Here is an 18,182-nt window from a genome sequence, read left to right on the forward strand (position 1 = left end):
CTCTCCTATAAAACACTTATATGGTATTTGTAGAGACTGAACTCACAAGCTTCCATTCTATCAGTTTATTTTCTCACAATGGTTCGTGGGGCTGGTGTCAAATTACAACTGACACTGGGAATAAAAATAGGTCACAGCTCGGACAGGTTTTCAATCTGAGAGTAACACGTCCCACTTACACAATTGGAAATCCTGAAATGTAACACTATGAGAAATTAGATTAGATATTCTATATACGATGTATGTGTAAGGAGGCTGTAGCCGCTGCAGAAAGTCCACAGGCTCAGGGAGAACATGCAAACAGAAAGGTACCAAACCCAGAATGGTCCTGTTACAGTGGGAGAAAAGAAAAGTGTCACTCAGGATGAATATACATGATGATCCTTTTTATAACGTTAGAATATGAACAGTGCAACAACAATATTGGTTTTATTTCTTTGTAAACTTTGATCCTCTGATTCTGTACACAGAATAGAATAGAATAGAATAGAATAGAATAGAATAGAATAGAATAGAAAACTTTACTAATCCCAGAGAGAAATTCTGCTCTAAATAGAATAAATAGAATGAAAAGTTAAATATCAAACAAGACAGGATAACATTTCAATATGAACAGGCATTACTGTGATTCACATAAGCAATGAAAGGATGAAATTAATGGAAAACAAAACAAACACAAGTTTAAAAGCTATAAAAACCAAAGAACTAAAAAACTCAATTGTTTGTGACATAAATGTATTTTTCCACTGAATTGGTCGTAGTGTCTGAAGAAATGGTTCATAATATTTAAGAATATCAGGACGTGACGCCATCTTTCATATTGAACTTATTGTGATATAATGATGCACAGGAATACCAAGCAAAATCCACCCTGACAGCTCAGAATCGAACTGGAGTCCTCTCACTGTGAGGCCACTGTGCTAACCACTTCACCTCTCTGCCATCCACATGTTTAAACTCAAAGCTGGTTGAATTCACACACACACATATATATATATATATATATATAATTATAGATGTAATAAGTATGAATGTTAATTCATGTTCTAGGGCTACACAGTGGTGGAGTGGTGAGCTCTCCCCCCTCACACTGAAATGTGCTTTTTTATGTGTGACCTTTTTGAAAAAGATATTCGCTGCTTGTATTACTTCATTTGCGGCCTTCATGAGCAGTTCAGAGCTTCATCTGTCGATTACTGAGTTGTTTTAAATATGTTGGCTCTCTCTGCGTCTCCTTGCTGAGTCGGAGTTTAACCATATACAGCTGCAGCGTCCACCGGCAGTTTTTAACAAAAACAAGCCTCAATTCAGGGAATAAATGTACCGTGAGGTCAGTGAACCTACAGAATCTGTTCACTGTGCGTTTGTTAAATCTACAAATCTTCACATGTGAGAAGCTTTGTGTGTGTGAAAGTGCACACCATGCAGGAATCATGGTTGTGTAAGCCTGCAGCAGTTTGGTCTAAGGCTGTGGGGAACCACTTTGAGAAGAAAAAGAAAAAAAAAAAAGTAATTTTGCTTCTCCCGCAGCATTAAGTTTGTCTTCCTGACACTTTGGATGCTGCTGCTTCACTGTTTCTGGCAGTTTTCCTCCCTGCAGACGTCACAGATGTACGATCACTGCAAATCACCGGACGGGAAAAGATCACAACACACACATTACTCCTCATCACACTTTCTCTGTCAATGTCAGCATGCGCATTCACTCCTGTTAAATATGTTTCCACGCCACTTTCTTTACTGCAGCACCGGTGTTGTGTTTCATCATCTGCAGGAGTTTACTGGATGCATCAGCAAACGTCCAGGTTTGAAAGAGCAGAGTGGAATTCTCTATAAAAGCTGTCAGCGACGACGCAACACACACAAGTCACCCCCTCACACACTGACATCTCCAACACACACAAATCACCCCCTCACACACTGACATATGCAACACACACAAACACAGGGAGGAGTCCAGCCGCCTCCATTCACACCCTCAGTTGGGCATCAGATGTTCGATTTCTCGCCTCTTAAAGGTGCAAGAAGTGGGATATTTACGGCGCTGAGCGGAGGAATGGCCGCAGAGCGGGTCTGCACGGCCGTCACAGGGTTCAACGCCAATGAGTCAGACACCACTGCAGCATTTCAAAGTATTTTCTTTCTTCGCTTTGGACGCAGACTGAGAGCAGATGGCGCTCCACCTGCACACGCAGGACGTGATGATGATGGAAGACTGGAAAGCTCATTGTGAAACACAATAGATTCAAAGCATCTAATGGTGATCATGTTTCTGTTTTGCATGTAAAATTAGGGATTATAAATATTTGGACAGTTCCAGGTCCATGTTATACGTGTATGCAGCAAGCTACGTCTTTGAAATGTACTATAATCAGTGTTACAATTATCTTTTCTTATTTATTTAATCATTTAAAGGACTGGTGACACATGCACAAAAGTGTGAGCAACATCTATAATCTGTGTTCTTGTTTTTCAAATACAAAGTTCAACAACAACAAAATTAGGGATTATGAAAAGTCACAGATTATATCAGTTCTGTTTTAAACTTCATACATCATTAATTAGGAGAAGTTAGTCTTTGGGAAAGCTGTTTTTCACTGTATAGGCTCTTACTAGTCAACACAAATTGAGATTTTTGTTATTATTTTGTTTCCTGTACAGTATAGGACCTTAAATTTCAGAACAAACAGGCTCATAAACAACTTTTACCTTGAGGCCCAAATCAGATTGAACAGCTCATTACAACTTAGATGAAGAAATACAATAACCGACTGCCACGTGCAGTATGAGTGCGTTTATTATTGTTCTCTTTTAAACTTTCTGCCTTCTTTTATGTATTCATACTGTGGCACATGGACGGCCCGCACTTTTAAAGTTGTTGTTTTTAAAAATGACAATAAAGACGATTACGATTCTGATTCTGTATCATCAGCAACTGTCTTGATTGTATTTCTACAGTAATGTCCAGACTATTGAGTTCACCTGAATATAAGCCACACCCACCAAATTTAAAAAGAAAAATTGGAAGTCCAGATTTACACAATGCACTTGAACGCACCACACATGTATCTGCAACATGAAGCTCGTGAGCCCATAAAAATCCATAAATCAAGAGTCATGGTTTAAGCTGCAGGGTTCAAAGTGTGTGAAAAAGGTAGCGGCTTGTCGTCTGTATATATATTCTGAGGTAAAACCTGGTGTGTTGCATCAGGATGAGTCAGACCCCGTTTACATGACAACATTTCAGCAACATTTCACGTTTACACAGCAACTTTTTGAAAATGATGTTTGTTTACACGACAAAGGCAGAAAGACTGAAAATGCAGTTAGCATGTTGGGCCACTAGTGGGTGCAGAAGGACTTTATACTATGGCCGTGGTGCGCTTGTGCAGTCGCAGCGTTTCCGAGTGTCGTCTTCCACCATTTCCACAAAGTCAAAACCTTTTTCAAAAAGTTTCACCTTTGGAAGCCATTTTTCAAAAAGTTGTATCTTCAATGGCTCCAAGTACCTTTGTTGTGTAAACAGACACAGACAACACAAGGAAACTTGAGCATTTTCACTCGAAATGGACGTCATATAAACGGGGCCTCCGTTTGAGGATCTGGGTTGGAGTTTAGCAGTTGCTGCTGAGGAAAGCCAGATTTGACCAGAATCTGCAGGGACGTCATAGTGTTCATGTCAATGTTCCTGAAGCTCCTTCGAGTGTCACAGTAACAGAACAGCGATTCAAAGTATTGTCTTGTTTATTGTTTGGGTGTTGAGCTTCTTGTATCTATTCCCAAACTGGATTTATTCACATTGTATTTACTCTAATTAGCCGGTTTCTGCAGAAAACCACTGCACTGCTGACGGTTGACGGACAGGAAGCAGGGATTCTCTCAGTTTTGTGTTTTATGCTGTTTTAACGGACAGAAGTTGGCTGTTGGGAAGGCGCCTGTCAGGGACGGCCTCCCTCCACAGTCGTAAATATGACTGAAAGAGCCCGTCTCTTCCTGCCGGAGAAGCTTCATTCATCTTTCCTGGCCGGCAGCTGCCAGAACGGTCCCAGCAAGTCTGGAGGAGACTGGCCGGGCACCGCCTGAAGGCTTAGGGGGCGGAGGGTTGGGGGGGGGGGGGGGCAGCCAGGACGGGAGGCGTCCACAGTCAGCTGGATTATGGACAGACAAATGGGAGTAATTACAGAGATTTTGCAGGACCTCAAAAAGCTCATTTATCTACGTTGCCAAGATAAAAATGACTCACATCAGAGTAGGTGATGAGACTGTGAGAGGTAAACAACAGAGTCCAGGCTGGGTGGAGTTAATTGTTTTTTAATGAGATGTATTTTCCTGTAATATGAAAAACAATTAGCTCACAGTGAATGTGTGTGTGTGTGTGTGTGTGTGTGTGTGTGTGTGTGTGTGTGTGTGTGTGTGTGTGTGTGTGTGTGTGTGTGTGTGTGTGTGTGTGTGTGTGTGTGTTCCAGGAGGAGGTGTGTCCCGTCTCTCCAGGAGATTTGGTCCAGAGGTGTGTGTGGTCATCGGCGGTCAACATCAAGGACAGGTTTATTTACGCGACGCAGCCGACATTGAATCGAGTCCTCGTCGTCGACATCCAGTCTCAGAAGGCCGTCCAGGTAATTTTGCGCCCGGATTGGAAAAACTGTTTCATGTCATCTTCGCCCGTAAAAAAAAAAAAAAAAGAGAAGAAACTGAGACAGTTTGACAATCCTCCTCAAAGCAGAAGAGAGAAAAAAAAGTAATAACTGTTTTTGCTTTTGTAAAAGGGAGAAATTCTTTGCCTCCATCTGTGACAACAAATATCAAGGTTGCCTCCTTCTGCTCCAGTGTGACATGTTTCATAAAATACATCTCCACTCCATATAGATATTTTCTGTGATTGATTTTGTTTGAATGAAGGACATGAGTTTTATTTATTTTTTTCATATAACCTTTTGCCTAAGAATTAAATTTTTCTAAAAAAAAGGAAAAAGAAAAAAGGAAAGACGCATCGTCCTTCATGGAGAAATTCCTTTATTTGACAGCAGCAGACTGACTACTACTTTTGCTTCATTCAGCCTTTTTGTGAACAACTTGAATATTTGATCTGCTCAAGAGCTTCTACTTGACGAATGATTCAGAAGGAAACAAACACGCAGCAGAGCGAAAGAAAGAAATACGACCTGATTTACACCTGATGTCTCCTATTCTGAGTTATGATGGAGAATTTTAGTTATTTTATCCTGAGATAGATAAATTAACTTTATTAGCAAAGAGCGGGAAAAGTTGGATGAAGTTGTAATCGACCTGATGGAGTCACTGAGGTCATTAATCTATGAAAAGAGAAAACTTTTATAGCATTTAGTTCATCTGTTTCCATGACAACGGTGCTCCGAGCCACTGGAAACACAACTTTGTGAAAACGCTTCAACTCCGTCTCCATGGAAACGGAACTGTAGAACAAAATAGAACTACTTTCTCAATCTGAGGGGAAAATTCAATTGATGATCAATTAATCATTTGTGCAGCATTAATTCCTTTGTTTTTTGGAATATTTTTCCTGAGACTCACCTGATGTTGAGCAGATCATCTTTTTATCAATCCGTCCAATTTATCCTTTTTTTTCCAGCCCGTCAAGTTTTGAAAAATTTTAAAAGTCAATTTCGATGGAAAGTTGCTCAATCTGGCAACCCCGCTCCTCTCTGTTGTTTTATTTGGTTCTGCTGCTGAATCAGGTCATGATGTGGATATTTCATGTTTCAATGTGCTAATCTTTTGATTAAAATTAGGAAAATTGTCATTTAAAGATGTGAAATTAGATCATTAGTTTTTGCATCTGTGTGTGTGTGTGTGTGTGTGTGTGTGTGTGTGTGTGTGTGTGTGTGTGTGTGTGTGTGTGTGTGTGTGTGTGTGTGTGTGTGTGTGTGTGTGTGTGTGTGTGTGTGTGTGTGTGTTCCTGTTTTCCTCCAGAGGTCTAAACTGTGATGAACTGATATGTTTTGTGGTGTTCAGTGATCGTGCTCAATAGACGCACACGGTGGATGTGGAGCGGCTCAGTTCCTGCTTTGTGGGCCGGGATGATGTTTTAATTCCACTTCTAAGGCCTTAAACAAAGCTGAGTAAATGTCAAGAGTGTGTGGAGCAGCCAGGGAGATGTCACAGTTATCTCAGCGTCACTCCGAGCTGCATCTGTTCAAAAGTCACTTTAACACTCACATGCCTGTTCCAGTAGTCAGCAAACTCTTCAGAGCTGAAGTTACTCTGCATCGGTTAAACTCGCTCAGAAGCAACGAACTGGAAAGAGTTTCCTTTAAAGTGTGAAGACCTGAGGCAACATTTGTCTTTTCTTTCAAACTCAAAAAAGACGTTTTCCCACATGTATTTCTGAAACAAGCAATTTACTTAAGTTCTTGCAAATTCAACAAAATAAAGGTCATTTAGCATCTGGCTCGGTTCAATTCACACTAACATTACGCAGGCAACTAGTCAAATGTAGTTAGATCGTCACAAGCTCACTAAAAGAACTGAAAATGATAATGGATGAGATGTCATCTTCCTCATCATCATCATCATCATTGGGCAACAAATCAGACTGAAGCTAAAGGGTCATATTCTGCAAAATCCTCTTCTTAAAGTTTTTCCAGCAGTACTAATCGTCCCCATACCTGGACTGACGTCCCAGAAGTGAAGACAGTCTGTCCTCTCTGTCCCTGGCTTGTTTCAGGTTTTAAAAAGTGTGTTGCTCCAAGCAGCCAATCAGGAATCAAACCCTATATAGTGTCATCGGGGGTTTAGCCAATCCCAATCAAGGTAGGTCCTCCCTTTGACTCCTCCCACAATTAGGCAGCTCTGCTCTGGCACATGGCACCACGAGAGGAAGTACTTCCTTCTTTCCCAAGATGGGCATGTGTGGGCGGAGCCAGTCCAGCTCACACAGACACAGCAGATTCTGAATGCAGCTCTTATGATCCAATATTCAAATGAGGAAAATCAAGGAGGAGCTAGAAACTTAGAATACTGAAGGTTTCTGGACCGACCAGACCAGGAGGAGGAGGAGAACAGGAGGAGGAGGAGAACAGGAGGAGGAGGTGAAAATGGGATAATATGACTTCTTAAATGTTTAGGGCTCATTGTTCTCCGCACACTTGTGTGCTTTCATTAAGCAAAAACATATAACAGCACCAACTAGTGGCCCAAAATGCTAACTATATCGTTTTTACCACATCAGTGTTTTTGTCCTTTCCGTGGAAACAGACATCGTTTTCAAAATGTTGCTGTGTAAATACAAACATTTTCTATGCGTTTTCTCTTGAAACGTTGTGTAAACGGGGCGTGAGCGACCACGCCACGCCCCCACGTCATGAGACGATTACACTGAAATAAAGAGAAAAACTTTCCAGCAGATCCTTCGTACAGTACCGGTGCTTCCCTGGATCCTTCACATTAACCTCTGTACATCTCATGTCCAGCGTGTGAACGACCTGTAATATCTCCTCTCACAAAGACACAATGGTCCCCCCGCTGACGGGCTCCTGCAGTCTGTGACATCAGCTGAAGTACCTTAGTTTAGTACATATTTAAGTATTTCTAATCTCTTAGATATTCAATAAAACCTTCTTATAGTTTACTGTATGAAATCATTATTTCTATGTTTGGAACATTGCATAAACTTCTACATGAAGCCTGAGTAAAGCCTGTCGCTCTCGTGACGTTGTGCCTCTTCAGTGGGATGAATTTTGTTCCTCATGGCTGAAAGTGAATTAAACGCCGAGGCTCCGTTTCCACAACGTTTTCATGTAAAATCGTTTCTGTAGCGTTTTGGCGGTCTGTTTACACGACAATGGAATTACTGAAAACACAACTTTTTGGAAACAGCTCCCCAGGTGAAACTTTTTGAAAACCCTCTGACTCAGTCTCCATGGAAACGGGGAAACGCAACTTTTCTGAAACGCTGCTGATGGTTCTCGTCAACACGGCCGTAGTAACTGGTTACACTGCACACGCTCAGTAGAGCCAATCAGAACGTTTCCTCCAGAGTGTCATGACTCCCAGTCCATAGTCTCCTGGACTTGGTACTTTTATTATATTTTAAGTCACCATAATAACAATCCAACTTGGTAGTTTTATTTTGACAGTCACCGTAACAACAATCCAATTCGGTAGTTTTATTTTGACAGTCACCGTAATAACAATCCAACTTGGTAGTTTTATTTTGACAGTCACCGTAATAACAATCCAACTTGGTAGTTTTGTTTTGACAGTCACCGTAATAACAATCCAACTTGGTAGTTTTATTTTGACAGTCACCGTAATAACAATCCAACTTGGTAGTTTTATTTTATTTAGTCCGTGTTCTCCCAGTGTTAATGTTTAGAGCTCATTGTTCTCTGCTGCATGTGTGTGGTTCCAGTACTAAAACAAACAACAGCACCAACTAGTGGCCTGACATTGGAATTACATTGGTTTCAGTGTTTCTCCCGTTGCCATGGAAACAGACATTGTTTTCAAAATGCTGCCATGTACACTCAAAACTTTTCAGAAACAAAAATGCAAAACTGACGCGTGTGAACTGAGATTTGCGGAAAAAAAAACATCTTTAGTTTGAAATAGTTTTCAGAAAAAGAAATGAAGAAAATCAAGTCCAACAAATGTTTTCGGTTGAGTTTCCCTTCCGTCCACGTCACCAAGCTTTGCCTCCTCGTTGCACCCTGGCAACCTTTCCCTCGACACTGCGACACAACAAACCTCCATTTTCCTTTTTCCTGAGCAGACGGCGTGAGGAGCCGGTCCCCTGAGACCGACTCACCTTGCTCCGCTGTTTATTCTCCAGCATGGAATCTGTGTGTGTTTGATCAGGAAATGTTGCTGTGCTTCCTGACAGCGTTCAGCAGCTTCCCAGTGAGCGGTGATAAGCGAAAACCCTCGGCGTCGCAGGGTTTTCTGGGTGTGGCGGGGCGGGGCGGTTCGGCGTGGCTGGGCTCCCTGCAGATGTTCCTGACACTGCGGCGACTGTTTACGGCTCGGTAGCTTCTCGGAGGCCCGCCAGTGAGCAGGTCGGCGTCCCAGAGTCTGTCACAGCCTCATTATTCAGGCGCCTGGAGGTTTTAGCTTCATCGCATTATATTACCAGTTGTTAATTAACCACCTGAACCATCACTTGTTTGGAAGAGCGAGAGAGCGACAGGACTCCTGCTTTTCATTTCTCTCACTGAATTATTAACGTGATCGACGTGTGTAAAGTCATAATAACAAGCAAGTCGCAATCTGAAATTTGCAACCAATTAAATTCCCTGTGAGCAGTTTTTCTTTTTAAATGAGCGAGTTGTATTTTGCATGTTATAACTAATGAATTGTGCACGTCGTCTGCGGTGACGCTGGGATGTGCAGGAGGATCTCAATAATCTTCCTCAGCCACAGAGAAGTCAAGAGAAAGAGAACAAAGCGAACACCTGTTTTCTCTGATGACTACAAGCTCCCAGATTAGTTAGGATCCAACAGATATTCTCATCTTATTTGCAATAACTCTCCGAGGAGCGGTTTGCTCTGGGTGATACAGTATATACTTTGCCTTGGTAAACAATACTATTAAGACTGCAGAGCAAATATTATGAAAAGCAAGCTGCCATCCAAAGGAGGGTGTTGGGGACAGAGGTTTGCAGCGATGATTGCTTTATTCCGCTGCATGTATTCGTCTCCCTCTTCCCTCTGAGCCGGCTGTCTATCTGCTCTCAGGTGGACATAATGCATGTGGAGCTCTCCTCCGTCACATGCGGCTCATCCATTGTTCTGACTTGGAATATGGCGCGCCGTACATCGCGCGGCGGATAAAGACTGAAAGCAATTACCTTGGTGTGGTAAAGCAATTGTGTCTGTCACCACTCGATCTGAAATGCAGCTCAGCACCAAACACACCTTATACATAAAAAGCGCACCTCAGGTCTGCCTTGTTAAAAGAAGACTTGCTCTTGTCAAACCCTGAGATATATTAGTCTGCGGGAAAACTTTTCCAGAGTGTTGCCGCTGCACATCAAAGAGGATCTCTTCAAAAGCAAAGTGTAGATTGCTTTGAATTGGTATTCTGGGGCCCTGCTGTCTTTAAAGGCTCATCTCTGTCCCTTTCTCCAGACGGTCAGCACCGATCCGTATCCTGTGAAGCTCCACTATGACAAATCTCATGATCAGGTGTGGCTGCTCAGCTGGGGAGACATGGAGAAGAACTTCCCCACCCTGCAGGTGAGGCCGCATTCCTCTCATCTCATTGCTCGCTGTAATATTTCCTCTGCAGAGTTTTGTCCTTGTAAAACTCACATGCAGACGATGGAGACGGAGACGACGCCGTTTTTATAACGTCTGGTCAGAAGTGCAAGTTTAATAGATGCCAAGTGCAATTTTCCCACAGTACGGCTCGTTTTGAGCTCAAGTCAAAGAGAGAAGGAACTCAAGGAACAAAAGACAGAAATGCAGAATCCAGAAAATACTGATTAAATCACCAGAAATGATTCATTTTTCAAAAATCCAACAATCTTCCACCTGGGAGTCAGAATACAGAACACAAAGGAGGAACTTCAAATGCACTCAGAGGTTATTGTAATAGATTACATATCACTTAAGTTGCAGTGTGTGTGAGTGTGTGTGTGTGTGTGTGTGTGTGTGTGTGTGTGTGTGTGTGTGTGTGTGTGTGTGTGTGTGTGTGTGTGTGTGTGTGTGTGTGTGTGTGTGTGTGTGTGTGTGTGTGTGTGTACTGTGTTGGTTCAGATTGTGGTTCTGATATGAGTTCATCTGCATCTTTAAAGACTCTTATTTATACACGCTCACATTATTTCTAAGGGTATTGTTATTTTAATATTAACTGTTTGTCAGCAGGTAATTACAAATATGATTCAGCTTGTATCAATGTTAGAAGACAAACTGATACATTATGTATAATAAATCAAAACAGGTCACAAGCTGGCCTTCTGCCAGAATAGAAACACTTGTTTGCATTTATTTTAGTGCCCATTTACTCATGTAACATCAGCTGTTTTCATCCTTTCACTGTATCTTGTGTTGAAACAAGGAATCAAGAAGGACAAAGTGCAGAAATGAGTTGTAGAGTGAACTACTTATGACTGATATGTGAAGAAGGAAAACAATGTTATGATGCGATTGGTTTTAAAATGAAGCGAAACCTCCAACAAACGGTGAATTTCATTATTTCTCTGTTTCACACTCCTTTCAAAGCCTGTACTTTTGACAGTTGGCTTAAATCAGTACTTCACTTTTTGCCATTTTTATAAATGATCATAAATCTGTATTAAGACTTACAAACATATAGGCAGAATAATAATTTTAATAAAACAATAGAAAAAATCCAGTAGGAAAATGTGCAAAAAGCCCAAATTGGTCATTTGCGGCTTCCGCCTTGTAACATCGCGTCGACGCTCTGAGAAACTCAAAAACACAGAAAAAGGAAGACAAACGTGAAAATGTGTTGTGTCGTGTGTTTTTACCTCCTGGATGAACCAACTTGAGCTGCACTTTGTTATTCCACATGTTTACAGATTGTTTGTCTTCAATGGCCGCCCCTCATACAGCCAAGAACCGCCTGATTTACATTTTCTGTGAGCTTCACTCGGCTTCTCTGGGATATTGAATTGTTGATGAGTTTGTGTTGTTTGCATCATTAATAGAAACTTGACTTGTTTCGCTGTCACATGTTTGTGACATGTTTATTACTACGAATCAACCTGCACGCTTTGAAATGTCAATACAGTCACATCTTAAGAAAGACGTGGCAATAATGCATCACCTCATAAATATTTCAATGTTGATCCGACCCTGTTGAGCACTGGAATACTAAGAATATCTGGAGATGGATTACATAATTGATAGTGGGATTTAAAAATGTTTTTAATGGAAATAAAATTGTATATTTGTTCCATTTGTTCCATTTTGGGTAGAAATGTAAAACTGACCAAAATTTCATGATTTATCACATACAAATGTCCCTAAATATAAAATATTTATCTTTATGTGTCTATTGTTACTTGTTTTGTTGAAGCTGTGAATACATTTGAGACTCAATTTTGTATATTTTGTCAGATTTTACAGAAAATAAAAAAACAACTCCCACAGGCGACCTTGTGCGCTAACTGGCAATAAAAGCTTTTTTTTGCATCAATATTCATGTGATTATAATAAAATTTAAAGCTGAGTTTTCATATTAGCATTATCTACATAATAATAATAATAATAATAATAATAATAATAATAATAATAATAATAATAATAATAATAATAATAATAATACATTACTTTTTGGGGGGGTCACTCATGTATTAAAATATGTCATTGCGTCACCAGATGTCACAAGACGAAGCTTTAAAAAGCATCAACACATGTACCGAGTGATTTCCACTGGTTTCCTCTCAGTCATTTTGACTCAGTTGGAGTTTGAGAGGTTTTAGAGGAAAATCCAGCCTGAACAGGAATCCGTAGCGCAGTGTTTGGTCTTTGGCTATTTGCTCTGTGCATTGTGGCTCAATCAATGCAAACCCTGCCTCCACGCCACCACATGGCTGCACACTTCCATGCATGCACATGCATTATTTAGAAAGGCAGGACGTCAGCACCCTTCACCTCCCACTGAGGAGCTCCAGCGTATGAAAATGGAAAAACCAAACATGTCAATTGCACAGGCGTTTATTTGTTTCTTGTGGTTCGCTCCAATGGGCATCGGTTAAACGCTTAAATAAGGAGAACCTGGCAGTGCTGAGTGCATTCATCAAACTCATGTTAAACACCCACCTGCTTCTCCGTCGGTGTTCACCAGGTGATCAATCAGGCCAGTGGAAGAGTCTCCCATCACACTGTGCACACGCAGCCGGTCGGCAGGCGCTTCGACCGGGTGGACGACTTCTTCATTCCCGCCTCCAGCCTCATCATTAACCACATCAGGTACGTCCAGCGGGATCCCACGCCTCTCCCTAATGAAAAGTGATCTGCTAATTTAATTTGCCCCATTGGCATCTTTTTCTCTTTGCCTAACGTCTCCTGGAGGGTCGATACGACTGCGAGGATTTAGATGTGTGTTTTCCCACACTGAGAGGGGGAGTGTGTTTTCAGAGAAATGCTCAGCGGTTCTCCATCCTGCAGATGAGCCGGGAGCTTCACCTGCATCTTTTACCCAAAACCACACCGACATCAGGGTGAAAGCAAGATAGAGATGTTTGGTTCTTTTCTATATATCTGAAGTGAAAACTTCCGCAGTGTTTTGGGGGATCATTTTCATGATAACAGTGCTCGGAGCCACTGAAAACGCAACTTCTCCATGGAAACGGGGCAAAAAACAACTTTTTGAAAACGGTCCAGCTACACCTTCATGTAGATTGTGGAAAAGCTGCTACTGCACACGCGCCAACTGGTGGCCAGGTATGCTAACTACATCGTTTTCAGCGTCTCTGTCGTTGCTGTGTAAACGCGAAAACCTTTCTGAAAGGAAAACAAAGAGTTTTCACTTGAAACGTTTTCGTGTAAACGGGACCAAATCTCACCGGGGGTGGGGTCACTCTGAAGTTATCCAAACTGGAGTAAAAATGTAAAAAAACAAAACCATATTCTTTCTAGAATGAGGAGTAGAGTTTGAAGGCTTATTAATTTTGAGTCTCCTGCTGAATCTGGAATAAATTCAATGTATATTGAACTTGAAAAAATAAGTCTGGTCTTAACAGCTTGGTCTTCTGAATAGCTTAAACTTTTTGAACATATACATCGAAGTCACTTAATATCCCATTTAATAGATGTATAAAGCACAACTGCATAGAATGTCCTGCATGTCTGTTCAAAAGTTTATCAATCTGGACTAAAGTAGCTCTTGAATATTGAATATGTGTTTCATCTTTAAAACATTGTGTTACTTAGAGATAGTTCTAAACTATATGAATTGACTATGAAGAAGTGGTTGATCAATTCTGTGTTGTAATAAAAATATTGTCCCATTTATTTTCTCTTTTTTTAATAATGATGAGAAAAAACTGGATCAGTAACATAAATGATATTATATAGAAATACTTTATTAATCTCAGGGAAGTTATTTTAAAGCAATGACATCTTCAAAATGAATCAATACAAACATCTTCAAATGAAGCTTTTGAAATGTGTAAAAAAAATGAAGACATTATACTTACAAATTCCACAGACAGGAGATGAAAGTATGTCATAGATGTGAATGAATGATAATGAAATCCATTTATTTATCTGGAGAAAGTGGAATTAAACCTTATTCAACCTTCAGGGAGCTGCACAGCGGTGGAGCAGTAATGTTCGGACTGCCCACTGACAATATTCACAATTTAAGAGTAATTTTCTTGGGGGGGGGGGGGGGGGGGGGAACGCTCAAAGAGAGAGAGAAGAGAAGGGAAGAGAGAGAAGAGAAGAGAGATTGAGAGGAGAGAGGGAGGGGGACAACGACGACATACAATACCCTTGTTAGTGCTCCATATATTATTTACAGTTATCACACTGATCCAAATACTTTCCAACTGTTGTTAGATTAAACCAGCCTGAGCAGCTCTATCTAGACAGTAACATGATTTTCAAGCAGGAACATGAATTTGATAGTTGTACGAATGATGGCAGAAAACAAGCAACATCAGCAACACATCTCATGAGGAGGGGAAATGTGTGTGTGTGTGTGTGTGTGTGTGTGTGTGTGTGTGTGTGTGTGTGTGTGTGTGTGTGTGTGTGTGTGTGTGTGTGTGTGTGTGTGTGTGTGTGTGTGTGTGTGTGGTTTGTCCACTGGGTGTGGTTGGAACTGTTGTGTTGTTGTTGTGGGGGGACCTGTAGCAACACCCCGGGGCCCGGACAATGCCACCCTGGGGGCCTGCAGCCCCCCAGACCTGGGGAGGCCCCAGCTAACCACCCCAGAAAGCCACGCCAACGCCAAGAAAGCACCAGACGGAGAATGTAGAGAGGACCCCCCCAGCCAGGAGGAGCCCACGAGAGAAGGATAAAGAGCACAGGGTTGCTAAGCCGAAACCAGCCAGAGCAGGGCCCCCAGGGCCCCCAGGGCCCCCAGGGCCCCCGAGCGATCAACGCCACGAGAGACAGGACAGACTTTCCCTGACAGACTTACACTGACCCTTTAAGCTCAACTGGAATAACGAATTAATTCAAATGCCTCTAAACTAAACTATTAACATCATGCCTCTTGGCAGACTGGACTTTCTGCAGCTACTGAGAAACCTGAAGTGATGCTGTGCAATTGGCTTTTACCTGCAATAGGTCGCGCAATTACATTGCTAAGCGCCCAGAACACTGAGTAAATGCTGATCTCCATTTTTTCAGCCTGTACAGCATTAATGGAGCTTTACTTCAGAGGCTGTAAAAAGACATAAATATAATTTAAAAAGTGAACATTTGGTCTAAATAGGTCAAATATGATTGAGCTGATTTCTTGGCTGCTGCAGATATTTTCTCTTCCACAGACAGTCTGTGTTAGTGACAGTGCTGCGACTCTCAGATAACACCAAGCACACATTAGCATTTTGTGACGTGAGTATTTCTTGTTTTTACCTGCAAGATAAAGAAAACTCGGCACCGTAGCCGGAAGGGGAGCAGTTGGCTCTTTATCATTTCAGTCGATCAGCGGCAAGGCGCTGACGTTCCGAATGCAGAGTGAATGGAAACGCCGCCGTGGCGTCGGGAGCAGCTGCTGTCACACCCGGGCTTAACGTGGATGGAGGAAAGCCGGTCCCCAACGCCTGGCTGATGTCAGGATGAGGCCGGGAACAAGCAGGAGGTCTGCAGGATGTTAACGCTCTCCTGGAGAGCAGGAGGAACCGGTACACCGTGGGTGATGCTGCCGGGCGGCGGCCGCCACCACAGCTATAATTAGATCCTCCGAGACCTGCAGGGACGATTGCAGGAAAGTGTGACCACTTTCTTTTTGCAACGTGTTTGAGAATTGCAGGCTTTAATGGCTTGTTTCTCATCACTTCTGATGGTTGACCAAATGTTTTTCCGACTGCAATGCTGTTGTTTTTTTAATGGATTTATTACACAAAAAATAATTATTCTTTAATGATTACTCGATTACACGGCGGAGCTGCGGTTGGTGGCTCATAGAGGAGTGGCGTCGCCTCAGAAAGTTGTGGGTTTAAACACAGACCTAGTATCGAGTTTGCATATTGTCCCTGTGGGATTTCATCCTACAGTCCAAAAACATGCATGTGGGATGGATGGATGGATGGATGCATGGATGGATGGATGGATGGATGGATGGATGGATGGATGGATGGATGGATGGATGGATGGATGGATGGATGGATGGAATATTGCTATAGTGAAAAACAAAACAAGCAATGATGTCCCAAACCTGCTCATGATGATGTACCATTAGACTTAAATAGTTTACACACTGTGAACCCAAAATCCAACATGGCCGACCATCAGTTGTGATCCACGGAGGCTCGTCCGGTATGTTTGCGTCGACACGGATATACTTCAATTGGAAAAACAGTGCGTAGAGTGATGAAGCATGCTGGAAGGCAGAGCTTCAGCAGGTTGGGTTATAAAGTTGGGGGTGGGGCTACAGCAGGTGTGGTTTTGAAATTGGGGTGGGGTGGGTCGGCTTCAGGTTGGATTATGAAGTTGGGGGCGTGGCTTCAGCAGGTCGGGTTATGAACTTGGAGTGGGGCTTCAAGAGGTTGGGTTATCTAGTTAGGGGGCGGGACTTCTTCAGGCTCAGTTATGAAGTTGGGGGGGGGGCTTCAGGTTGGGTTATGAAGTTAGGGGGCGGGGCTTCTTCTGGTTCAGTTATGAAGTTGGGGGGGCGGGGCTTCAGGTTGGGTTATGAAGTTAGGGGGCGGGGCTTCTTCAGGTTCAGTTATGAAGTTGGGGGGGCGGGGCTTCAGGTTGGGTTATGATTTAACTTTCATTTCATACTTTGAGCTCACTAGTCACATATACATTACCTGTGTTATAGTTGAGCATGATTAAATGATAATGAAATATTGTCTCATATAAATTCATTAACTCATATATATTTTCTAAATCTCTTAACCTCATTGTCTTTCATTGCAGCCCTCTACATTGTTTAAAACCACAAAATCATGACTTGTGTAACCATCTGTAGTAAATGCAGGTTCCCACCAACATAGAAAAGCGAGAGGAACTTTTATATTGACATTTGTCCAGAATTACAAAAATCCTCCATGAAGCTCGCTGAATTACATCCTTACACAAACAGGTTTTTTATGTCTTCTGTTATAATAGGAACAATAAAATCAATCATACAAATTGCATGTAGAGTACAATTTGCTTTACTTATTTGCTTATTTGAAATGAATATTGAGCATCACTATTTCAAATTGTGAGACTTTTCTTTAGAAAGTTTTGTGAACTAGAACCGCTGCTCAACCTTGGTCTCACTGCAGCTGCCGCCGAGTCTCTGCAGCGATCAAGGTTAGACATACGTAAGTGGCTGACTTCAGGGCTGTTTTGTTGTTGGCAGTGGGTTGTTGTGACTTTACACATCAGATTTAACTTTAAAAACACAATTAGAACTTATTGTAACACTTCCATTTATCATATAACTCTCTGTCCTTCATCAATATTATTTCGTCCATACAGTTCCGGAGCTACGGTTGAATAAAAACAAAAGTTGAAAAAGTTAATTAAGAAAGATACTAGTTCAAAGCATTTCTACTTCTACTCTAATATACTATACTGCCACTGTACAAGCAACACTGTTGAGATTGTTCACATACTTTTGCAGTGTTGTATTGACTTGTGTTGCGTGAGCCTCAGTGCTTTTTAAGGTAAATTGAAGCTTTATTTATTTCTCTGTGGGCTGCGTTAGGCTGATGAATGAAAATGACACGGGGATTTAGTTAGCCGCTGAAGCTCATAAATCAGCTGAGTAACAGTGAAGTAGCCCTCTGTGTATCTGACAGGACAATATACAACTATATATACCGATCGATGCCGGCGCATTTAAGTTTTTTTTTTTTTCTTTCTTTATTCCAACAGCTGTTTTTATTGCACATATTAGCAGAGCTTAAATTAACTGCTGCCTTGTGGCACGGATTATTTTTTTCCATCTAGTAACCAGGGTCATTTGTCTGCGGTGCAGCATCGATTAGTCGATTTAGCAGCATGACCAAGAGTGTGAAGAGGCAACATATATTCGGCTACTTCCGGGAGTCTGTTTAATGGCGGGGGAT

General features: G+C 41.8%; 1 protein-coding gene across 1 annotated transcript in view; it reads left to right on the plus strand.

The window, feature by feature from the left end:
* The window catches only part of fstl5 (follistatin-like 5), a 228,696-nt gene that overhangs the window by 198,684 nt on the left and 11,830 nt on the right, over positions 1-18,182 (plus strand). The window contains exons 13-15 of the mRNA XM_080465684.1: positions 4,467-4,616; positions 10,105-10,212; positions 12,791-12,915. Coding sequence (XP_080321810.1) covers positions 4,467-4,616; positions 10,105-10,212; positions 12,791-12,915 — 383 coding nt within the window. The remainder of the gene's footprint in view (positions 1-4,466; positions 4,617-10,104; positions 10,213-12,790; positions 12,916-18,182) is intronic.

The sequence above is a fragment of the Lipophrys pholis genome, assembly GCF_963383615.2.
Source record: "Lipophrys pholis genome assembly, chromosome: 6".
Taxonomy (NCBI): domain Eukaryota; kingdom Metazoa; phylum Chordata; class Actinopteri; order Blenniiformes; family Blenniidae; genus Lipophrys; species Lipophrys pholis.